Source organism: Leuciscus leuciscus (genome assembly GCF_965113295.1).
Source record: "Leuciscus leuciscus genome assembly, chromosome: 16".
Lineage (NCBI taxonomy): Eukaryota > Metazoa > Chordata > Actinopteri > Cypriniformes > Leuciscidae > Leuciscus > Leuciscus leuciscus.
The window spans coordinates 23,989,772-24,015,696 of NC_138740.1; the positions used below are offsets into that span (position 1 = coordinate 23,989,772).

General features: G+C 37.3%; 2 protein-coding genes and 1 long non-coding RNA gene across 4 annotated transcripts in view; 2 read left to right on the top strand and 1 right to left on the bottom strand.

The window, feature by feature from the left end:
* Window positions 1-53: 53 nt before the first annotated feature.
* Window positions 54-1,416, bottom strand: LOC309478521. Its single transcript, XR_014199023.1, has 2 exons — window positions 1,364-1,416; window positions 54-372 (listed from the first exon to the last, which is right to left on the bottom strand). It is a non-coding gene; the product is annotated as an uncharacterized lncRNA (long non-coding RNA).
* A 239-nt stretch (window positions 1,417-1,655) lies between these two features.
* diablob (diablo, IAP-binding mitochondrial protein b) lies at window positions 1,656-8,951 on the top strand. The gene is made up of 6 exons (XM_082142120.1): window positions 1,656-1,796; window positions 2,131-2,263; window positions 4,513-4,638; window positions 4,735-4,845; window positions 5,019-5,115; window positions 8,118-8,951. The coding sequence occupies exons 1-6, from the start codon at window positions 1,756-1,758 to the stop codon at window positions 8,312-8,314; spliced, it is 705 nt and encodes a 234-aa protein (XP_081998246.1). The 5' UTR covers window positions 1,656-1,755; the 3' UTR covers window positions 8,315-8,951.
* Window positions 8,952-16,111: 7,160 nt separating this feature from the next.
* nectin3b (nectin cell adhesion molecule 3b) overlaps window positions 16,112-25,925 on the top strand; it is a 57,432-nt gene continuing 47,618 nt past the window's right edge. For both annotated transcript variants that reach the window (XM_082142100.1, XM_082142099.1), the window contains exon 1: window positions 16,112-16,262. In XM_082142100.1, coding sequence (XP_081998226.1) covers window positions 16,169-16,262 — 94 coding nt within the window. In that variant the 5' untranslated portion in view covers window positions 16,112-16,168. The remainder of the gene's footprint in view (window positions 16,263-25,925) is intronic.

Here is a 25,925-nt window from a genome sequence, read left to right on the forward strand (position 1 = left end):
GAAACCCTGTTTGTCAAACATCACATTAACAAAATTACATGGACAAAAGAAGCCACGGTAGGAATATTTAATGTGACCATTAAAGGGGAAAGCAAAGGATTTAAACAAGACTCCTAGCAGTGTCCAACCACGTTGCAACTGAATAAACATGTTATTGCATAAATGCGATGTATTTTGCGTTTATGCATTATAAGTAAAACATTACTTATAGCTGCATCCTAATTCAGAGGTCTCATCCTTCACAAGCTTGCATTCAAAGGCTGAGTGTCATCGCGGTGCAACGGAGGCTGTCCCATTTCGAAGGCTCTTTCGTATACGGCCTACAAATGCGCCCATCTTTCCCTGGGCTGAGTGGATCCTTCACAGCCTAGCCTATTTAAAGATTAATTGTGTGATGGTGATGCAAAAAAAAGAAGAAAAAAAACTTCAAATTAAAACATTTATTATTAATCTGTTTGTTGTATCAACCTTACATTTGGCCTATTTTTTCATTAACAGTACATTCATTAGAATATAATAAATCAATTTAAATAAACAATGCAGAGCTTTGAAGAGGATACCATTATTAGCACTTAAGCATTGTAAAAGTTTTGAACAGATTTTTAATGTTTTTTGTTTTTTCATTGTGAATACATTGCCAAAAATGTTAGGTAAGATCTAGTATTGAAAAAATAAATCATGATGACATTTAAAAGATTGCACCACATTCAAACAACATCATTATATTTCCCTTCTGTGAGTTTTTAGAAAAGGAAGTGCGTCTTTCGTGACTTGAAAGCTCTCGAGTAACACCCCCACTGGAACTCCCCTGCACTTTAAAGTCAGTGATCGCATTAATTATTTACATTGACTTTTCAGCCTGACAAATATGTTTTTCTTTATATGATTGTTTGGGAATAGGTATTTCCATAAAGAATAACAGAGACAACTAAAGGTTCACTAAAAGTCTTCAGGGCCTGAATCCTTCACAAACACAAACACTTTTCTTAATGAGTGGTTAGTCTTACAGGACTCTTGAGTCTTCAGCACTCATGATCAATAGAAATGATATTATATATTATGATATAAAATCATTTGAAATTCTGTCTCCCTTTGGTCTTTATTTCGTTAGATACATATAATTATATAGGCCTACTTAATTATCTGAAGCTTAAATCATAAAACTGTATGTAGAAACTATTTTAAGGATAAAAGAGGAAAAAGATAAACAACATTTTGTCATGTCAATGTTATTCAGGTCATATGAGAGGGCTGATAAGGTTACACTTACAATGATCAAACTAGAAAACACGTAGGCCCTAGCCTACCTGTAAAACAGGATATATTCTGTAGGCCTATCTAAATGTCATAGCATTTTGTTTACCTACTATGGTGAAAGAAGTATGACCTCGCAGACCTGGTTGTGGCGGTTATGACTGCCAAAGAGATAGAGAAAATGAAACTAGCCTAAATGGGCTAAAATAGACATAGCATAGATCACTATCAGATATTGGTTATTGTTTAATGGTTATGTAGAAATGGTAAAACATTAGGTTTAACAATTGACAAATCATTTAATAAGGAGGCTGGTAGAAAATGTGTGTATAAAGAGCGTCATTCGCTACGGATTCGGTCATCTTAAAACGTATAAAGTGCGTCATTCGTTAAGGTTTCGGATAGTCATCTTAAATATCCACAAGGCTTGCCTTGGACCACAGGGTGCAATTCTCTGTCAACACCGACAGAGGGAGATCGTCATCCTTCATCTCAGCAAGTATGGCGGCGTACAGAAGGAAATTGTTCTCTGTCGGACTGAGGTTGTATATTGTTTTTAGCTGTCTTATTCTTCAAGATTGTTTAATTTCATGAAACGTAGTCGTTGTGTATTTGTGATTTCTGTACAATCATCAATAATGGAACAGCAGTTGCCGTTACATAAACATAAAGTATGTTGTGTAAATTCGATCAGATGTTTTGGCTGGTGTCATGCATTGCTGCCCATATTTCTTATTTTAACTTTCTAAGATCTATTATTTAATAGCTTACTTTCCGTTTTATTTTAGCCTGACGTGTTCAAACTGTCGTGTATATGAAGTGTTGTCCTTGAATTCACTGTTCCTGACCTGAACTTTGCCATTATGTTTTGTGTAGCTGTGTAGCTTCCTTGATGAACAGAAGCTCCTGTCAGGGCAGCCGCAGAATGGCTCTTCTGCCCACACTCATCAAGAAGAACTGGAAGACGCTGAGTGTCACAGGTGCTCTGTGTGCTGTTCCCTTCATCCAGGTCTGCACCATCACAATGGCCCTCATTTATCAAAAGTGCGTACACCAAATTCCCAGCGTACACCTGGCGTACACCCAAAACCACGGTGACTTTGAGATTTATCAATATGAACGTTGGCGTACGGCACGCTCAAATCCTACGCCAGCTCAGGAGGTGGTGTACGCACGTTTTGAGTGCGGGAATGCGCAGAAAAACAATTCCTAACACCACAAAACGCACTGACAAACTAAAAGATATGATATATTATGACCCACTGTAAAAAAAAAAAAAAAAAAAACATAGTAGGCTAATTATAAACTTCAGTGTTTATTTTTGTGCAACATGGACTTCAATGTTTAAGTTGTGTGACTTTACCAAAGCATTTGATTTGTAGGCATATGTATTCCTTCAGTTGCGAGCCTGTGCGCTTTACCTGACGTTTCAAGCCTTGTTAAATACTTTCGCCTGGCTCCGCAGCGCGAGTCTCCACAGACTGCGCGCGCACCTCCCCAAACGGACGAGGCGTTTATACTCGACGCGCTCGCCGTTGTACTATTCTTTGAAACGATGGTTAGGCCAGGGTTAGGCCCGGCAGGTGTGCACGGACTGGCTTCAGTAATGAAAGGCTTTCAATGACCAACAAAATTATTCAGACTGACAAAATAATAAAAATGACATTCTTCTTTTAAATAATAATAGCCTAATAATACAAATAATAATAATAACGACATTCTTCTTCTAAATAACAATAAGTGTCATTAATAATAAAAATCTAGAAATCAATTTTGTTTCTTTCCACTTCCCTGGTTTCGCTTTCTCTTTCTCAAAGAAGTTTCTCTTCTTTGCCGTCTTCCGTGTGTCCATGGCGTAAAATGAGGGCGTGGGGGAAGCGGAGACTTGAATATATAGGGGCGTGTTATTCTAATGACGATCGTTTTCAGCCGCGGCATTTATCAAGGGCAGGTATTGCGTACACCTGGATTTCAAAGGTACGCACAGCTTCATAAATCAGGCGATGAGAGGAGTGTAAGCATAATCTTACGCCAACATATACGCCCGTTTCTACGCAAGATTGATAAATGAGGGCCAATGTGACTAGAACATTCACTGTGTGATACTTAATAAACAAGTACAGAGTTCAAATGATGTCGTAATTTCTGATAATTCACTATCGTTTCACTCAGATATATGTCACAATAGGGAAGAAAAAAACTATTGCAACTTAATTTTATGCCAGCTTTTTAAACTGTTGACATTTCAGGTTTGACATCTTTTAAAGGCCCCCTGAAATCGAAATGTAAGTTTTTTAGCTTTTAGTATGAATATGTTAGCCTTAAGGTTATGAATAAGCTGGTGTGTTCCAAAACAATGACAAAATTCGCATTTAGGAGATATAAGCATACTAAACTTACAATCTCTCACTTCCGCTAAAATGGATCACGGATTTTTAAGACATCACCACGGACTTCAGCTTCTCATCACATCTTCTGTCCAATCAAATGCTCTCTAGAATCTAAAGCGTCCCGCTCCTTTTGCTAAAAATATCACCTGGTCAAAAAGACGTTGACATGTCACGGAGCAATATGGGTTGGAGATGTGTGTTTGGTTGCTCAAATGCTAGAGTTTTATTCCGTTTACCAACTGGACGTTGGTTAAGAATGAAATGGCTAAAATGTATTCACACCTCTACTATTGAATCCATCAGCGCTCGGATTCGCTTCCATGGTGCTGTCAACTACGACTTGCAGTCTGTGAGGTAAACTAAATGCTATTGGCTATTTGAAAAGGGGGAGGAGCCACTCAATATATCCCGCAACCTTAGCTTCCTGTTTCAGTGGAAATTACGTCAACGCATCATACAAAGCTGAGCGTTCCAGGGCACTTCAGTGGGCCTTTAATAGGGAAATTCAATCTGAATTTTATTTAATGTTGAAAATATTAGAGCAAATGTAAAGCTGGCTTGATATTGTATCTGAATAAAACAGAATGAAACATCTACAAAAAACAACTTTAGTCGAGCACATCTGCACAGGTCATCAATTTATTAATAGTGGCCTAGCAAGGTGAAGGCTCATGAATATTAATTAGATGGCATGTATAAATGGCTAGGAAGATGACCTAGTAATGTCAACACATCTAATTAATATTTATAAGCTCAGTCTTCACCATATAATGACATTACAGTCTGCCATTAAAACATCTTTAGTGTTATTTTTTTACTAAATTGGTATCTGAAAAACCTCTCACTCTGTTCTCTTTGTCTTGTTTAGAAACCAGAAGGTCTGTCTCATGAAGATCTGGTACGGAGAGCATCATCTCTGGTCACTGACAGTGCTAATACTTTCCTCTCACAAACTACTTTAGCGCTGCTCGACACCCTCACAGGTTATGTTAAGGTAATCACAACTATTAGGACAGTGGATTGATGCTTTTGTTTTCATGATTAATATTTTTTTTGCAAAAACAACATCCAACATACTTGTCTTGTTTAGGCTATAAACAATCTTGTGACTTTACACAAGCGCTATGTGGCTTCCATCAGCAAACTTACTCCTGCAGAGGAGAATGCTATCTGGCAGGTCATCCTTGGCCAACGTCAGAAGGTAATGACTTGGAAAAACACAGAGTTAATGTTCACAAGCTTTCATATTAGATTTATCCTTACAGTAATAAATTGTAGTTGTATTTTTCTGACATTATGGTATAAATAAATTGTTAATATACCTTCTTTTTTTTTTTATGAAATTGATTGCAAAGTTTTTATTTATTCAATTAGGTAATTGACTGGAGAAAGGATTACAAACGATTTGAATCCTGCTGGAAGACTGCCATCAGTCTCTCAGAGCTGGCAGCAGAGACAGCCTTCAATGCAGGTAGTGCTCATTTTCTGGAGTAAGTGTTTAAAGGGTTAGTTCACCCAAAAATGAAATTTCTGTCATGATTTGCTCACCCTCATGTCGTTCCAAATCCGTAAGACTTTCCTTCATCTTCGGAACACAAATGAAGATATTTTTCATGAAATCTGAGAGCTTTCTGTCCCTCCATTGACAGTCTATGCATCTACCACTTTGACACTTCAAAATGTTCATAAAACGATCGTAAAATTAATCCATGTGACCAGTGGTTTAACCTCAGTTTTATGAAGCGACGCGAGTGCTTTGTTTGTGAAAAAAAAAACAACAACATAATTTACCACTTTATTTACAAAATATTAATCTCCAACAAGCGTCCACGAGAGCACCACGATGTGCGAGGGCAGACCAAGGGGCAACATTCTGATCTGAAAAATGAAGCCTACCCGGAAGTGCGAAAAACTGCAATACATCGAAAATCCGCTAGGGGAAGGTCCCAAAAGGGAGCAAATGTCCATAGCCCCCATGTTAAAATGTCCGTTTTCACAGCATAAAATCATGTTTTTACAGGTTGGTCCCATGGACTTTTATTGGATTTTTCGATAGGTTCCGAGTGCCTGACAACGGCGAGGGTAGTGAATTTTTTTCTAACTCGTTAGTTTAGATAGTATTTAGATATAAAATGTATGACAATAAGGGCGTGGTTAACTTTGATTGACAGCTTGATTGACAGCTGAAAGGCAGAATGACAACATAAGAAGCGCCATTTTTTAATACAGTTGACATATAATACTACTGTTTCTGTATCATGAAATGTAGTTTTAAGAGTTTTTCAGGCGAGAATGTAGTTGTTTAAAGCTCAAATCTGTGGTTTATTTATAAAGATTTATGAAAATTGTATCCAGTTGTGAGATCCAGCGATGACCGGGTGCTCGGCGCGATGTACCCCGCCTGGAGCAGCCTTTCATCGGCTAGACGTTTTGAGGTTTGCCGCTGACTCTGGCGTCTCTGTAGTGGTTAAACATGAGATATAATTCGTCTTGTCTATATCTAACGGGCGATTTTTGGTCTCGTGGGCAATCGTTTTGGCTGAGGGGAAGTTTCATAACTTTATAAGCTATATTTAACTTGTACCGTTGTATGGTTAGACTAGATCGAGCGCATGACTTTTTATGTTTGACTGAATTGTTTGCTTTATTTGTATAGCTTATTGTAACTTTACCTTTTACTTATACTTTTATAATAGCTAATATTGATAAAACTGAAATTTAACAAAAAGAGACTGGGTTGAGTTTTGTCATTTTAAATTTTAATACAACGAAGATGATCTGTAATGTTGTTTACTGCAACATCTGTTGTTTAGTACAAATGCACATATTGCCTGGACCATATTAAAATGTTTAATATTTTTATATTATATTTAAAACGAAAAGAGGCAGGTTTGTGTTTTATATTTCGTTTTGTTATAAATAGGCAAACGTTATGTGCAGTGAATATAATCAATATGCGTTGCCTGAACCACATTTGTGTGGCTATAATGTTTAAGATTTCTTTAAATGAAAACGAAAAGAGTTAGTATGGTGTTTTATAACATATTTCGTTGCCTAAAATATACACAGAGATAACCGGAGTAGCAGAGCGAGCTGAGTGACGCGCGCTGCGTCAGAAGGTGGGCGGGGTTAGGGTTTCCCAAGATTTTCCAAGATGGCGCCGCCCATACCCCCCATAAACGGCTTCAAACCCGTTCTTCAGAAAGTCTATGGGTGACGTCACAGACGCTTTGTCCATATTTTTTACAGTCTATGGGGCAGACGTTGCGTGAACACACCATATTTTGTAAATATTTAGTTTTTTTGCGCAAACAAAGCACTCGTGTCACTTTATAAAACTGAGGTTAAACTACTGGAGTCACATGGATTACTTTAATGATGTCTTTACTATCTTTCTGCAAAATGTGCAGACAAAAAGCTCTCAGATTTCATCAAAAAGATCTTCATTTGTGTTCCAAAGATGATCAAATGTCTTACAGGTTTGGAATGACATGAGGGTGAGTAATTAATGACAGCATTTTCATTTTTGGGTGAGCTAACCCTTTAAGGCTATTTAGTTAACACTGCTTTACACAACCTTTTTTTTGTTAACAATTCTTTATGAACATCAGGATGTTTGGGTAATATTTAAATGAATAAAAAATTATACTATTATATAATATGTTGTTATAATATATATTTTAATTTATATATATATATATATATATATATATATATATACATATATACACACATTAATTTATACCAACAAAATACATTTAAATCAAGTAAAAAACAGCTCTTTAAGGTACCAATTGCAGGTTACCACGTTTTAGTGTTAGACTGTACTTATTTGATTAAAAACACAGTAAAAAATTAAGTAATATTATGTAATAATATTACAATTATACATTTTAATATAAATACAATTACATGCGGCAAATAAATATTTACTATTTTAATATATTTTATAATCCTTTTAATACCCTTTTTACCTTCACTTGTGCATTTTACATTGACTTTTTAAAAATACGGATTTCAAAAACGGAAGCACAAAAGAAAAGTCGTCCGGAGTTTTACATCAATCAATCAATCAATCAATGACACGTTCGGTGACAGTGAGCTGCATTACACGCGGGATTGCGTGGATCATTTCGGTCATGGCTTGTCTTGAAAAACGATGATCGTTTGATGATCGTTGTAAGAGAAGTCACACTGCCAAATCTTCTGACACGGCTATTTTAATCGGCTGTCGGTGAACATGTCAAACTAATGATCAGAGACTTCAGATTTTAGCCTAGGTTTAGAGGAATCTTTTAGGATTTGCAAAATGTGTCTTGGACGGCCAAATCGTGACCAAAATCGTACTTTGTGAACCCAGCTTTAGTGTAAAGACTCATTGACATTTGGCACCTACTGCCACTTGGTGGTCATTTGTTGGATTGCGCTTTTAGCCACATGTTGTAATAGCCTAACCCTGTTTGTCCTTTCCAGGGGCTGACCAAGCTTCTGTGACAGCACAGAGCAGTCTGCAGGTCGCACAGACCCAGGTGGAACATTTTCGGCGGCTGATGTTGGAGGCTGAGAGAGAACTCAAAGACTCTGAAGCTGAGAATAGTGAAAGGCTTCAAAACCTCAGCCCCGGAATGGAGGATGAGGACATCCCAGATGCATATCTACGAGAGGACTAGTCAAATCAAGACCTTTAGCACAGCTTTAAAGTATCTTGGACACTCTGATTCAAAGACATCTACCATTATTGAAGCACAGAATTGTATTTGTACTTGATTAATACTCCCATCTGCAAGTTATTTATTTGTGTTTAGAAGTGGCTCAGGACAAATGCTGTGTAGTGTGTTACAAATCTGTGATGCAGCCAAGATAATTCATATAAATGAATGTAAGTATTAAATACAAACTATGAGGGTAAGAAATGGGACTTGATAGATAAAGACTCACTTTACAGGTCAGGTGCTTCACATTTGTTGGTAATTGATAAGTGCAATTACAGTTTAATTGAATGGATTTAAATTTAAACTAGTTTTAGATTTAAAAACTGCTGTTTCATAAATTTGATTTAAAATCTCTTTTTACTGCATGCACAATATGTGTGATCTACAATTACAGACATTTTCTATCCTTGTGATTTCTTAATAATTCTTAAAATAAACTGGCAATTATTTGTTTTGATGTGAATTTCTGTCTGTATGTTTCTTATTAACATATCAACATTCTTTTAATTTGTTTAACCATCTATTAAAATGTAATGTGTAAAGACCTCCCTTCTAGACCTACATTTGTAACAGCACTAAAATAGATTCACTTCTGTGTCTTGTTTGTCCCATTAATTTTCTCTTGCCATTCTCAACAAAAACAGTAATGAATCTATCATCTGTTTTTCACAGTCCACCATCCAAACACTCGTATTTATCTCCACCTGTTGTTTCCGGTGTGAAGGGCTCATTACCAGCACATCCATCATGTCAGTAGAGATGTTGTCTGCATGCCGTTCAGAGTTTTCTCTTTTCACTTATCGCTTTTTTAGTCAACTTGCCAGAGCCAAGGTCATATGTCATTCCTTCGTCCTTTCAGATCTTAATCCAAACAGATTTATTGATTGTTTGATTCATGGCATATAACTTCATAATGCTGCAACAACAAACACAAACAAAAATCTATTTAAGGAAAGGCTATTTAATATTATTCAAATGGCTTGGGTCTTTAAAAAGACAACATCTTAAGATTCATTGTTGTTCTTATGTTTTCATGATGAACAAATAAAGTGACAGAAAGTGTTAACGCATAGGTCATGCATTAGATGTCTAAATGTAGGAACCGTGGACACAAATATAATATTATTACAATATTATTGTAATATTACAAATATAACAATTGTTTATTACTTTTTTTCTTCTTTGAATTGGTTTTAACATGTAGATTTATGGTCTGACAGTTTATTATTATTATTATAATTTTTTGGTATGTCTGGTTTTCTCTTTTTGAGAAGGGAGTATCTTCCCGAGAGTAACAGCCAGAAGGAGGCAATATAGGACAATAAACAGTTGACATGGTCTTCTCATCTTAATGCATGTAACACTTGTCTGTGGCATGTAGTGGTGTTAACCTCATATATGTTCCAGTCTTGATTGATTGATTGATTGATTGATTGATTGATTGATTGATTGATTGATTGATTGATTGATTGATTGATTGATTGGTCAATGATCGATTTCAAAGACTGACTGACTGGTTGGTTGGTTAGAGAATAGATTTGGGTAAAAAATATTGAAGAACTTTGGGAAACATTTTTCCTTAATAATTTTTATTTTAAGTCAATTCCTTCTGCTATTCATTTATGAACATTATACATTTTTTTATGTGATTTGTGAAGACCTCTCTTCTGACCTAAATTTGCTAAATCATTAAAGAATATTCAAAATTGGAGGAAATGTACAAGATTTGTAGATATGATTAATAGATTACAAACATGCTGAAAGGCCAAAAGTGAAAGTTCATAAATAGTTTTTCAAATACAGATCAAATGTGACCAACTCAATTATGAAGTATTTAAAAAAAAAAAAAAAAAACTGACCTGAAAATAAGCATTATTATGTTTGTTTAGCTATTCTGGACAATGTGGCAAAGCCTGGTTTCAGCATCAAAAACAATGTGGTATTTATAAGTGTATTCTTTACCAAACATTGGTCAAAGTGACATGAAGACAATAGAAGAGTCAAAAACACTTCCTTCCAAAGACTGACATCTTCATGGGAAACAGCTTGCTAAATAGACAAAGTAAACTCGGCCACGGTTTATTTAACTTGGTTTGGTTTTATCCTATCAAAGTCTGCCCTCTGCGACCATTGTAATGGAAATGCATCTATGACTACATGGATTTGGACACTGGATCCCACTTCAGGACTTCACTAACATGCCAGTGTTGACTGAAGACTGAAGTAATTTGGGGTTTGCTGGACTAATCAAAGGAAAACCCATAGTCGGTCCAGACAGCAAACATGTAGTTTTTGATCTTGCACTCTGTATTTATAAAGTAAAACACTTGTTTATTGAATCCAAAATAAAAGAATGAGAATAAAAAGAATACTTCACTTTGAGTGATGAGGTTGAACACAAAAATGAGACTGAGAGCATGAATGAAAACAAATGCATAAACAGCTCCTCAGTCCTCCCAGGCGGCATTAGACACCCTTCATTCCCTGCAACTCTTCTATGCATAAGTGCTGGTTACTGCCATGCTATATGATGAAATTAGGCACATGATTTATTTTCCGAGCGGGGCTGTTCTAAATTACTTGTCTAGGAAATGTTTAAAACTGCAGCTTATGAAATACTGTAGTGTATTTACTTGAATAAACTATAGAGTGTTCTGCAATGAGGGAGTTAAGTCAGGACGTGTTGGCACAAAGGAGAGTGCACCAAGCCTCCTCTTTTAAGGGTCCTTGAGGACTCATGCAACATTCCGGAGCAGGCAACACCCTCAATGTGCGTCCCGGTTTTAGAAAGCACAAGGGTGAAAAAATATATTTTTCAAGGTGTAAAATATACTAAACATTAAAGTGTTTAGAAAAATCTTTCAGGCACGTAATACTTGATAAATGGCAATGCACTTTACAGAGTTTGAAAGGACAGGTTTGAGCAATTACATCTCAAGTGTTTAAAAGTATGTCCATTTGTTCTGATTCCAGGACAACCTCTGGAGCAAGATGAGGACTAGATTATCACTTGAGTTCAGGATACATTACCATTTGAATGTTGTCATGGCATCACATCATTAGAGACACTAAACTTCTTTGAGGGAAGCTTTCCCAGAAACAAGTTTAAAGGCTTTTGTTGCTATCTAATGAAAATGTCTGTAAAATAGATACTTTTTTATTTCTTAATTAGGCTATTTTTTCCAGGACACTGATGTTTTTTTTCTGCTTACATTTTTTTTCTAGAAAGGTCAAGTCAAAGGTCATGAGAAGTGTTGCAAATACCAATATCTCTAAATTAGATCAAATGATTCCTAATCTTGTGATACTCTGCTATAGCCAGCTTATAATTGTAAGTCATAAAATATAAAAATACATATAACTCTGTTTAGTTTATTAATAATTTAGTTTAATAAGTTATGAATATACTGTACATTAATTCTTTTTTTTTATTTTTTTTTTATAAGGCTATAATCACACACACACATATATATATGAAGAGTTCAGATGCAAAAGCCTCTAAGTGCCATCTGAAATTTTTTTCTTGAATGATCATTTTTATCAAGCTCGTATATTTAAGTTCAGTAGTTTCACTTAAATGACAATTAATAGGTCATTTTCATTGCTATTTAAGTGAAATTACGGAACTTAAATATACAAGCTTGATAAAAATGATCATTCAAGAAGAAAATTTCAGATGGCACTTAGAGGCTTTTGCATCTGAACTCTTCATATATATATATATATATATATATATATATATATATATATATATATATATATATATATATATATATATATATTATCACATATATATTACAGATAAATCTACAACACAAGACTTAAACTAGACCAAAGAAAAAAAAACTCTATATTGTCAGAACCTGCCTTGCTCATCCTACATTTTCACATTAATACAGAGACAAACATCCAGACAGAGAGATTTTTTTTTTACTTTATCGATCCCGTCACACATTAGAAAGAACAGTGGGATATACATCAGAATTAAGTTATTCATCATCATAAAGTTGTCAGTCACCCGGTAAATAAGTTCTTCTTGATTTTTTTTATCACTTGGAGTACCTCATAAATAGTCCCTCTCTCACTGCCAGGTGAGACTGTGTGCCCAGTTTTCCTTCGGTGTTTTTCCTCCTTTTCCAAATTAACAAATGGTGAAAGAATGAGTTAGAAGGAAAATTTGCTTTTAGAATAATTCTAGTCCAAACAGTAAGGTGAAACACTGGCACACATTACAGCAGATGAAGAAAACATTCATTAAAGATGTTCATAAATTTCCAGAGTCTTAACAGAACATTATTTTCCAATAGGCATCCCTCACATTAAAAAACTAAACTCACCTGCGTCTAACAAGTAAGAGAGAGGATTTATTGCCTGGTTCATGGATTGTCTTAGAATAAACTGTGTCAACAAACAACAAAAAGGGATGTAGGGTTTAGCTGTAGGAACGATGATGATGGGCCAGATTCTTTGTAAACCAAACCCTCTGGGTGCAGATGGACAAAAACACAGCTGAATGGAAGGAGTCTCTTGGTTCATGATGCAAAAAAAACAGATCCTCAAGGAACGAGGCTCACTGCTTCGTTCAGAGAGGTTGTGGGAGAGTCTGGGGATCTCTGTCTTTGATGTACTGTTTTCATGGAGGATATATCAGTAACAGAGTGAGCTGACTTTGTTGATGGTGCATTGCGACTCCTGGGAAATCGTTTAGACAACTCTATAAATGGGAAATCTACTGTAAAGGCACTCTCTCTTATTATTATTTTTTTCCGTGATCAACCTCTTTTTGAGTTATATTCTTGCATGCTGTGATCAACAATGCCCTAGAGAAAAAAACAAATCTCTGTCCAATAAATCAAAGTAACAGTAGGGGGGAAAGGAGTGGCATAACTTCACTTCTTTCTTTGTTTTCCAGCTACCATCCAAATAAATGGTTGAGCTAAAGCTTACCCTGGTTGGATTGAGACAAGACAGAAAGTCGTCAAATTGCTGATCTGGCATAAATGGGGTGGAGCTATTAGCCACCCAGTTCATTTGTTGTTTGGAAGGATTAGCTTGTTAATTTATATATGTCTCAATTAGACTCAGACCAAGAGGTAGCAATGGGGTGAGGGGTTTTCTCGTGGCTTTGAGGCAAGAAAAACACAGATTGGAGATGAAAACTGGGGGGACGGGGGGTCTGAGTGGATTAGCAGGGGGTACGGGGATTAAGCCTGAAGCTAACAGAAAATTAGCGCCTATTTGTGGGACTGAACCAACAAGAGGGAAAATAAGATGACGATCCTAACCGAAGTATTAAATATAAATATTAAAGTATTAAATAGAAACCCAATTTGTCTTTTAATGTTCTGTTTTATACTCACAATACACAAGACTTTAATTACGATTAAATTAGTCCAAATTCCTTTAGATTTGTAGACTATAACCATAGGCTATAACAGAAAAGTGAAAAGACACTTTACAAATTTGATGGAGCATGGCCAGTTGGTGGCGCTATAACAAAAAATACACTTTAAAATGGCTCTATGGCTGCATACAAAATCACATAGCCTACTTCCCTACTATATAGTAGGCGAAAAAGAGTAGGCTATGTGATAAAAGATGTATTTCCGAAATCACAGTAGGCTACGTAAGCAAAAGGATGATAATTACATATTCAAAATGTTCCTAGTCGAGTAGCCTATGCGATTTCAGATGCAGCCATTGTGATAATTGTAAGGCCTATGACTGTTTTTTTTTTCATATGCATTGTATGTCTATTTGCAACCCGGTATCACGACAAGACGTGAAATAATCACGTTGGTCCCCTTTGGAAAACGTGTAGATGTCACAGTTTAACGCCCTCAAACGTGAATCTTACACGTACCCTCAAACGTGAATCTTACACGTCCTCAAACGTGAATCATACACATGTAACGTTACCCTCAAACGTGAATCTTACACGTACCCTCAAACGTGAATCTTACACGTACCATTATCCCGGGACGTTTGCTAATCCTACCCCAATCTAATCATAACCATTTCTTAAAACTAAGTTACGTAGGCTACATTTATAAAGAAAAACAACAGACAGACAAGTATAATCCACAATAATGTATTTATTGAGAAAATGTCAAAATCGGTACCAAAAGTTGTTCACGTGACGATGTGTCGCAGTCCTCTCTGGCAGTGGTTTTGTATGAGGTAACAGAGCAGAATTTAAGTTATTAATTCAAATCCATGAAAATGTTAATCCGTCTTCGGTTCGGTAGTTCGGTTCGCTCTGAGGGCTGCGCGCTTCATTTCAAATGTGAATGTGCATGACGTAATCTGTGACGAAGCAGGCGAGGCGAGAGCCAATGAGCGTTTGATATTGCCGTAACCATAGTAACCTTGAGGGCGCAATTTTTGAATTTGAATTCATAACAAGCGCGGGGTTTGACGTTTACGGTCAAGATGACGATTACTGGATAAAGGGCTGAGTTTGGATCTTTTTCTTGCAAATAATATATGGATTCTGAAGGTTTGGATTACATCAAGCTAATAAAATTGATGTATTTTGTGAATCGATGTTGTGTTGTAAGGTTAGTATATTATGGTTATTAGGAACGATAAATAAATTATTGTGATTATACTCGTCTGTCTGTTGTTTTTCTTTATAATTGTTGCCTAGGTAGTTTTAAGAAATGGTTATGGTTAGGTTTAGGGGTAGGATTCGTGGCTCAAACTATCTTTTAATGCCATATTGTTCATAAAAATGCAATTTTCATACACATATCTGTCCATACGTTTTATCATTTTAATATTGTTCATAAAATGGGTATGTTTAGGTGTGGGAGTAGAAGGGATCTTACATTTATAATCTATAAAATGGTAAGGAAATTGTACAGATATCTTCAATGGCAAACGTGTATGATTCACGTTTGAGGACGTGTAAGATTCACGTTTGAGGGCGTTAAACTGTGACATCTACACGTTTTCCAAAGGGGACCAACGTGATTATTTCACGTCTTGTCGTGATACCGGGTTGCTATTTGACACAGGCTGAATTCGGAATAGCATAGCATACTAGAATCCTCATGTAGAGTAGCCTATAGTAACGTTAGGCTAGTAGGCCTACACCATTCTGAATTCAGGCAAAGGCTTTTGGCAATATATGAGGACAATTTAATTCGATAAGAAATCAAAATTGATCCCATTTTCTTTGTTAGTGTACATCACTAGTCTTGTGGTAAACTAGTCAGTCCTGTAAATTAATCCACAAGGTCACCAGAGAGAAGTCTGTTGTTTCACCGCCGAACAATCGAGTTTCGAAAAATTACGAGGTCAAGCAATGAAACATGGCTAACGTTACATTGTTCACTCACAATAAGATTAATTCAATGTATTTACAAAAGAGGGTGACATTTCATTTCATGCATTGCCAAGTCTATCAACGTGTTTGAATGCATTTTTCATTCCGATTGGACAGTAAGTCGCGCTATAACAGTGAAAACGTGAAAATGCATGCTTTGCTACACTGCAAATATAATAAATGTGCAAGAATTTGTGTTAACAAATCTCGGTAAACAAAACAGTTACTGTTTTAGAATATGAACAATCTATTAAAAATACTATACTTTCAGCTATAGCCTATTTGACCATCCACTTTAGTCAACATCTTGTTCTGCAAATACTGGTTTGCATGGACTGCGCTTCAGGTGAGACACACACCCCCATAACGGAGAGGCAGAGTGGTACGGTCCAGACTCAGCCTTTTCCCTATGGAGTTGTTGCTGAGGAGCTTTCAGACTGAGTTTCGGGGAGAACGAGAGAAGCGATAGCGCGGGCGGCGATATGGCGCTGACAATGACTGCCCATTATCTCAGGAATAACCCGATTCATCCGGGACTGAATTTTAGAGTCCTGCTCATGCTGTCATTTTTGTCAGGTAGGTTTGATCATGCTTTATTTGCTTGTGTCGTGAGAGCGCATGCCCTTGGCAAAGTTTGGGGGAATCCAGCGGTCCGTGGAAACTATTGAGCGCGTGAACATGATGCCGTCCAGGCTCGCGGACAGTCCTTCAAAACGTCACTATGCATCGGCGTTTGTGCCACGAAAAGTTTCTAAAACTTCCCTGTAGCCAATTACATTTCGGATGCCTTTAAAATATTCCATCTGGAACCCAATCTTTCCGTCGTAATTATCCAAGACCGTTATTTTTCCCTCAAACTACGCTGATTCTGCGAACGCAGGAATCTCGCTTCTCGCACGAGGACTGAGATTCAGCTGCCATGGAAACATCCGAGTAGAAACTGAGAAACAAACATTCGCTGTGTTTTTATATATAAATACACATTTCTTTCTAGCCTTAAATCTTTAAATAATTGCCGGATTCTCGAAGTAACCCCCTGACATTTATGTTGGCAGTGGACGAATGCTAGTTATTGTTTGCCAGCTGGTAATCCATGCCAAATGTTGTGCCTCTTTGTTTGTTTGTTTGTTTGTTTGTTTTAGCTTGCAATTGTGGCCGTAGCAGAAAAATAGAGCTCGATGAGATTTGCTTCTTTTGTTGACTGAAAATTAAACTGTATAATGGACTGAGCCATACGTTTGCGACCCAAATCACAAGAGCAATTCCCAGGTTCTAGTAACTTGATCAGAAGTATTTTATGTAATCCAAAGTGACATTTCCATTGTTTGGCGCTTATTTGGTTTTGCACTTTGCTGGTTAATGACTGTAGGAACGGCCTATCTGCTGGAATCCCATTTAAGCACGGAACTGTTAACGTTACCTGGTTTAGGATGGTCTAAGATGGTCACACCAGTGGCAATGTTAAGATGGATTTTCCTACAGGCACAATGCTCGTTGACAGTTAAACTTATTCTGTCTCTGTCCGGGTGCTATGAACCCACCTGTCGCGACCGCAGTTGCCTTCTTTTAGCAACGGGCTTCAGCTGTGTTGTATCATTTTGCAGCTGTAGGGGACACATGCAGGCAGAGGTCAGACCACAACTCGTGCACTGTTGGGCGGTATCCATAGTGACCGGTTTGTCTGCAAGAGACAGCGTCCTCGCGACCGATCGATCACTCTCTCAGCTGATTCAATCGTTTTCCTGCCTTGTATTCCCACACCACGCCACGCCGACATTTAAATGTTAGTCATCATGATATCAAAACAATTTTAATTGAATATTTCAGTATTTATTATGAATGATTTATCCGCACACATAATTTAATTCATGTTTCCTCATAATCTTGTAACATCTCTTCTCTGATGACGTGTTTACTGGCGCGAGGGCGGGACAACCTGTCGCAACTCTCATCACATCAGCAATAGCAAACAAACAAAATCAAGTCCCGCCCTAAATTATTTTATTTCTTCAAGAATGCGTTTATCTTGGATGTACGTCACAATAGGGAAGAAAAGGTGACTGCAACTTCATTTCATGCCTACTTTAAAGTAAATATTTGGACTGAGGTGGGATGTTTTAAAGCTTTACTTGTCTACTTTTATGTACTAACTTAGTTTGGATTTAGCATTTTTATTGGTCTAAGAGCAAAGGTCGTCACTTGACTTTTCCTTAGTGTTTTGTGATTTCTAAACATTTTAAATATCCTGTTTATTGCAAGGAGACAAATGTCAGGCCAGACGTCCTGCTGACGCCAAGACCCTGTGTCCAGCAGGGTCGGCCACTGCGTCTCCTGTCCTCAGGTTTGTCCAGACATGGTGTGGTTGTTCGCTGCACTGCAGTGAGTGATGGCGGCAGGGGAACGAGGAGGAAAGAATAACAGTTAAAATACCACACAGGAGCTGGGGATTAGCCCTGGCATTCCACTCTGTATATCCCCCGCTCCATCCCTCCCCCCCTCGCTCCCGTTCTTTCTCTACCTCTCTCTCGAACTCCTCTTCACTCCTTCTTATTCATGTCATCTTAATTGCTTTTCTTTCTCTGTCTCTGTCGCCGTGTTCCATTTTTATCCCTGAATCAAATTGGCTGGTTAATAACTTAAATTTTCTCTCAGGCCCTTTTCTTTGTTAAAGGCAGATTTTCTCCACGTGTCTTGATATTTCAGCCAGGTGATATCAGTATCTAGACTTTTTGTATAGATATCATGGTACTTTCTATGAATATGATACGCTTTGGTGTCCATTACTGAACATGATGTACAAATTCTATGTTTTTGTAGAAGACAATTCAATTTCCTAAAGTATTATCCAACATAAGATCAACAAGTTTGAGAAGCGTTTCAAATGCATCGAATGTCAGTAATAACAAAATGTTTGTGTCTCATATCAGGAGTCTTGACTTTCCCAACATATTCAACTGTTAAAAGTAGGGCTGAACGATTAATCGCACTTTACATGGAATCGCACTTAAATCGAGATGGCTTATCGCGATTTTAAAATCGCAAAGGCTGCGATGATTTTTTTATTTAATTTTTTTTATGCGCAGCTTGCCATTGATGTACGGCTCTGTAAACGCTACTTCATCTGAAAGCACTGAGTTTGAGTCACTTATAACGTGCATTTGAAAAAAAACAACACGTGTCAAACATCTTTCCAAAACATAAGCATTTATGAACCTCTTGTCCAACAACAGACAACATTTAATAACATGCATTTACTCCAGACTCACTTCATAACGACAGATCTTTTCTTCCATATTGTGATGTACATCCGAGTGAAACGGGGACTTATTTTAATTCATCAATTGTTGATTGGATGGAGGCAGATGAAGAAAAGGGGTGTGGCTTATGTGGATGAGATGATTGGAGAAGTCTGGCATTCCACAGAAATACAGAGTTATTGTGTTTTGAGTAAAAATTACATAAAAAAAAATGTGTGCATGGATTCACAATAAGATTAATTACCATGCATTTAGAAAACACTGTAAATTTGCAGTTTTTTCTTTCTTAAGATCTTATTTTGTTATCCATTTGTGAAAAGTACCATCAATTCTGCATGAACACTGCTTTGAGTGTTACAATGTTATCATTGTATCACACTAATGTATCATTGCATCACACCACTTGCTAGACCTGAACAACTATAAATACTGGAAATAATAAATTAATGAATACTGGACATGGAAAAATATAATTTTCTATTTTATCTGTGTCAGCCAAATCCGTTTCTGGTGCAGTTTCCACCACAGAAAATCAGCACTGTCCTGGGTCCTAAATTCATATTGATCCTGGACCAGGAACCACTAACATCAGAAGTTAATAGTATTTGCAGTAATATATGAGTAAATTATATAAATATATTTTTTCGTACTTATTTTTTCACTCTTCTCTTGACTCTCTTCAATATGATCGATAAAAGCACTAAAAGGTGATGTGGAAATTGAAGCATTAGTGGTATTAAACACAATCCTTTCAACACTCTCAATCTCTGTGTTTCTCTAGAGCTTAAATCACTGCTACCCGGCCCCCTGAGTACTCACTCTTATCGGCCCTGTTTATATCTGGTATTAAGATGCGTTTTGGTCGATCGGATCACAAGCAGACGAGGGAGATGGATACCTGTTTACACCTGGTGTTTTAATCCGTCTCCTTTGTCCACTTTTAACCACTTCTGTCCTGATTTCTTCGAGGCGTGGGTCTATAGGCGGGTAAATGTATGGTTTTGTTTTTGTGTTTTTTTTCTAGAACTTTTGATCTACTGGACAAAATAAGCTAGCGCAATTTACATATGAACACGACCGGAGACGAAGAAAAAACACACGGAGAGCAGCAACTTTCGTTTCTGCTCTGATAGCCACAAGACGACGGCGAACGCTGTGAGTAGTGTTGTCACGGTACCAAAATTTCAGTATTCGGTACCGATACCAGTGAAAATCCACGGTTCTCGGTACCAATTTCGGTACCAAAGCTTAATTTAGATTAAATGTACATAATTATATTAAAGTGTATATCACAAAGATGGAAACTGTAGTATTAAAAACACTTTACAATACGATTCCATTTGTTAGATAACATTAGATAAAATGACCTAACAAAAAAAACAATAGTTATATACTGTCGCAATTATTCTCCTTTAGGGGTTGATTTAAAAATACATTTTTAAAATCAAAAGTTAACATTATTTCTGTTAACATTATTTAATGCACAATGAATGAAGTGAACAAACATGACCAATCAAGTGTTTTGTATTAAATAACATTCACAAACATTAATTAATGTTGTAAAAATATATTGTTCACTCAATGTGTTATGTTAGATAACGCATTAAGTGATGTTAATGAATGGTATCTTATTGTAGCATTACCAAACTATACAGGAGATAAAATATGTTTTATCTGACTTGACTATACTTTTATTTAATCCAAAACTGTATTCATATTTAACTTTAAAAGGGCTTTTTAAACCTGCTAAGAGTTATCCAGCCAAGAATAAGACTAGAACTGCTTTTATGACGGACTGATATTAATGACGGCTTTTTATTTCTCATCTCCATAAATATATCTAGTAGTAAAGCTAATGCAAGGGCTAGAAATCAATTAATAGGCCTATGTCACACTTCCTCGTCGTCATGGAGAGCGCAGTTCGCACAAGCGTTTGTACTCCCGTGGCGTCTGTCGTTGCTATGCATCCATGAACGCACATGGAAAAGCGAGCGCGCCGCTTCTATTACGAGCGCCATTTGAAATAACGTATCTGCACGCGCAAAAACATCAGCACCACATCAGCAGCAGCACCGCCGATCGCCATCAGCGCTTTTATGAAGAGGACGCAACTGCACGCGCTTCGGGCATGCACGCGCATCAAGTACCGGGTTTGAGAAAACCTGGTACCGTGACGTTTAAAAAAAAATAGTACCGACTTGGTACCGAAGTACCGGGTCTTTTGACAACACTAGCTGTGAGTGTGTGTTAGAAATCAGGAATGGTGAGAGAATAATGTGCGTGGTACGTTTTTTCGTCTTCAAACCAAACTTGGGTCTCCAGCCAACAAAGTTTAAATCCCGTCTGGCTAACGCACTCCCCATAATGTTTACGCATTAAGTCAGTAGGCGGAGAGTAGGTGGTCTTTTGTTGCTTTTCGAACGCATTTGAACACATGAGCGTCTACACTGAGTAGGGCTGGGCGATAAAACGGTATCGGTATTTATCGACGGTACACCATTGTCGGTAACGATATGAAAAATGTTCGATATGGCGCTCAATATTTTCATTCAAATGCATGCGCGACCACCACAACGTTTGCCCAACATCAAATGGCAAGCGCAATGAAAGCGGAACGAAACTGCGTTATTTTGTGCTTCACGGACCGTTTATCAGTTTGGACCATCAATGTCAGTGAGTACAGCGCGAGCCGATCTTGATCAAGCGACACTGTTACTACACAGCTCTAAGAGATCCGGTAAAGAAAGCATTTGAATTCGCCACTGAAGTAATAACATCTAGTGAGAAGCATTCACACTTCTCCGTTATTAACGGATCAAACAGCGCTGACGTGGAAACCAGGAGAAACATTGTGCCATGAATTAACTAGTTATAGGCTTTAAGTCCACAGATCAGCAACATTCATTGTATAGGCCATGGCTTTACTGTAGTAACACTCACTGTAACCATGGAAGTTTGACAGGAATAGTAAAATGCTTTCAAGTACGTCACACATCTTTTTCCAGCACTTCAAAACTCAAATATTATCATATTTAAATGTTATTTGTAATGTGATGAGCAAAACATTATTTGTTCATCCTTCAAATACATTACCCCCATTTATAAAACTAAAAGTTTCAAGATGTAGGGAAAACTCTTTTTAAACGTATTTAAAATAATTTCTCTTTTAATAATTATATATTTTTTAAATCAATTTCTTTGGCATTTCTTTCTTTTTGTTGTATCGAAAAATTTACCTAACTGTGACACCACTGTGTCGTATCGATCCGTGAATTTTGTGAACCGTTACACCCCTACTTATTACAGATGTTGACCTACCTCAAAGTTTCAAGACCTACCTTGATTCTTCTACGTTTACACATTTACATTGCACACATTTTGTAACATTTTATTTAAGTTCAAGAGTTTCTTTAACGCTTGCTTTTTTTAATCTTAATATAAGACATAAAGAAGATATTTTACATTTAATTTTTGACTGCTAAAACTAATATCATTTGTTGTTTGCCTTAATAATGTGGATAAAAAAAAAAAAAAAACAGTGGTTTAAATTCAAACTTTTGTACTTGTCTTAAAAAAAAAGGTTATAAAAAAAGTAAATAATTATCGATACCGAACGATATGAAACATTATATTGTGATAATTTTTTTAGCTATATCGCACAGCCCTAACACTGAGTCTACAATTTGATCAAATGCGTTTTCGACTACCCAAGTGGTCGAAAGTGGACAAGGTAAAAAATGCTTGTTAAAAAATCTTGTAATGCTTGTGACATGGAATATGTGAGGTAAAACAAAGTGTCCGTCCACAAGACCATTACAGTATCAATGCATTGTACAAGTTGAGAAGTCTTAGCCAGGTTCTTTGTTCATTGTTTATTCATGAATAACCTACGAGAAACATGCATGTTTTGTGGTATAGTTGGAGTAGAGATTTCCACACTTTGGCACTCCGGGTCACACTGCTTTGGAGCAGAGTTGAATAATGAATGACCTCTTTATTTAGACCCTTTCATCTGTGCTTTTGAGAGCCTGTTGGTTCAGAGGCATACGGTGGAGAGTAAGCTCACCTTCTGTACCGGTTGTGATTCTAATGTTGCCCTTTACACTCACCCAGAGCTTAATGACTAGATTATTTTAACATTTGGAATCAGTAAGATTTATTTTATATCTTTTATTTAGCCTGGGCACATTAAATTGATCAAAAGTAACAGTAAAGACATTTATTTCAAACAATTTAGATTTAAAATACTGTACATGCTGTTTTTACTCTAAGGATCAAAAAGTCCTGTTTTTTTATTTTTTTTATAATTTCCGCAGCACAACAGTTTTCAACATTGATAATAAGAACTGTTTTTTGAGCAGCAAATCAGCATATGAGAATGATCTCTGAAGGATCATGTGACACTGAAGAGATCAAATATTTTTGCAGACTTTTGCAGAAAATCTTACCGACATCAAACTTATGAAGAGATTAGTTTACCTGTTTAGGTAGATTCACAGCCAATTTGATTCCAGCCTGTCTTTAGAAAGCATAATGAATGAATTTCTAATATTAAATTTGATAAATGTTAAAAATTATTTATTTAAACATTCAATGAATAACTTAACATGTTAACTTTTCACAGCCCTACTTTTTTTTTTTCAATAATTTCCTTTATTCATTCAGTTTTTCCATTGGTGTCTACTACAGTCAGAGGAAAATCAGTTTGTGAAGTTCGAATATTGTTTTTACTTGTGCATAGCAGGTACTCAACAACCGCATATTGCGTCCCTCTACAAAAAGTTTTCTCTTATTGTCCCCTTCAGAATAAGACATTAGAGCATAAGTGTCATTTTGTTTCCTGTATAAACTGTAATATTGTAAACCGACAACGAACATGGTCTTCAGTCTGGCGCTTTATATAACTTGTGATGTTTTGGGCTATTGATGAGCTGCACCGTCAGAGAACCGAGCACTGCCAGCGATTTGTCCCAAACTGAGGTACGAAAATGTGCTTTTTGCATAAGATAAAAAAATCGGCAGGTTTTTCTGAAATTAAGGACCACAGGGAGATTTAATAGCCAACACAGATCGATTTAAAATTTTGTGACATTTAAAGAGGAGGTCGATGAGATGTCAGTGCTGTAGAGAACTGGGATTCATTCATCTGTCCCTCTGTTGCAAAAGAGGATTAAGCCCAAGCAATAATGAAGAGGCCAGCTTAGGATGCTGTGTGTGTGTGTGTGTGTGTGTGTGTGTGTGTGTGTGTGTGTGTGTGTGTGTGTGTGTGTGTGTGTGTGTGTGTGTGTGTGTGTGTGTGTGTGTGTGTGTGTGTGTGTGTGTGTGTGTGTGTGTTGTGATGGTGCTGTTGTTAACATGAGAGAGAAACAGACAGACAGTCAGTGATCTCTGTGTGCAGTTCTCCCCAGTATTAATCTCTGAGATGACCAGCCCAGCTTTTTCCCGGAGCATAAAGGGCAGCCGAGTTCCAGTGACCTCCTCATCAAGCAGCTGTCTCTCTGTGGGTGGGGAGACTAGCCGTGTGTCTTCTACGAGCCTGTGGTTAACACTGACATTTTCACCCCTTATGTAGTTTCTAACTTCACTCTATGGCTTGATTACTTTCTGCAGCTGTCACTGGAGGATGGCAGTCATAGATATTATTTTATCTTCTGGTTATGACTTTGAGTGTGATATGATTCCTTAAGGATTTGCATTTTCTGCACTGATTTTGGGAGAAAAATCAAAGCTTGAATACACAACTATGGATTTAAACATGATGAAAGCTGACTTTCAAAGACCATGAACATGCAGGTTTTCACTGTACAACAACTCTCAGGAAGATCAGGCCCTTCCTAACTGAGCCTGCAACACAGCTTCTTGTCCAGGCCCTTGTCTTTTCTAGGCTGGACTTCCAACATGTGCAATCAAACCCTTTACAGATGATCAATGTATGTAGCGGCTCGACTGGTCTTCAACGAACCCAAGAGAGCTCATGTCGCACTGGCTCCCGGTTGTGGCTCTTATCAAGTCCAAGACATTGGTGCTTGCCGACAGGACGGTCACGGGCTCTGCACCCTCCTACCTCCACTGTCCACTCTCTCATGAGTCTACATGCCCTCAAGGAGCCTTTGGTCTGTACATGAGCGGCGTCTCGTTGTTCCATCGCAGAGAGTCACAAAATCACTCAAGAACGTTTTCGTTCACTGTTCCTTGCTGGTGGAATGATCTTCCCAACCACTTCCAGACCGCCAAATTTTCAAGAAACAACTAAAAACCCATCTCTTCCGTGAGCACTTGACTGCAGCCTGCTGAAAAATAAAATAATAACAATAAATATTTAACCATTTTCACCTATGCTCTCACTATTCATTAATCCCTCCCTATTCTAGCTTTTACTATCCTGAACGATAACTGAAACTTTGGGTGCTTCTCAATAAACCCTCCTCGTCTCCTCGCTCCTCCATCCTATGACCCGGAAACCAATCGAGCTCAGCCATCTTGAAGGACATCTCAATTCTCTAATTGCACTGCGAGGAGTCGAGGATCGAGGAGTGAGGAGGCTTCCCGAGGAGTTATGAGCGAGGATACACAGGTGTATCCTATGCGGAATAGTTTTATTGACTAAAACGTGACACACGTATAAATTCTCCTTCACATCAGTCACAATAGTTTTTATTTATATTTTACCTTTGCAGTTTATAAACCACACATCTCTCATATTTCAACAGGATATCTTGCTTTATTATTATTTATTATGAATTTCTTAAACAAACTTCAACAACATAAGGGCAGATCCTTTGGGCGCTGCTGATGACGCGGTAAAGTGATGCTCGAGTGATCCAATGTATAAAAAAGGCTTTCATTCGATTCCTCCGTCCTCATCTTCTTTCCTTGCAGCCTTCCCTCGCATCCTACAGGGGGAGGAGCTGAGACGCGAGGAAAGGAAACGAGGATGCACAAATAAGAAATGAGAAGCAACCACAGTATTAATTGCACGTCT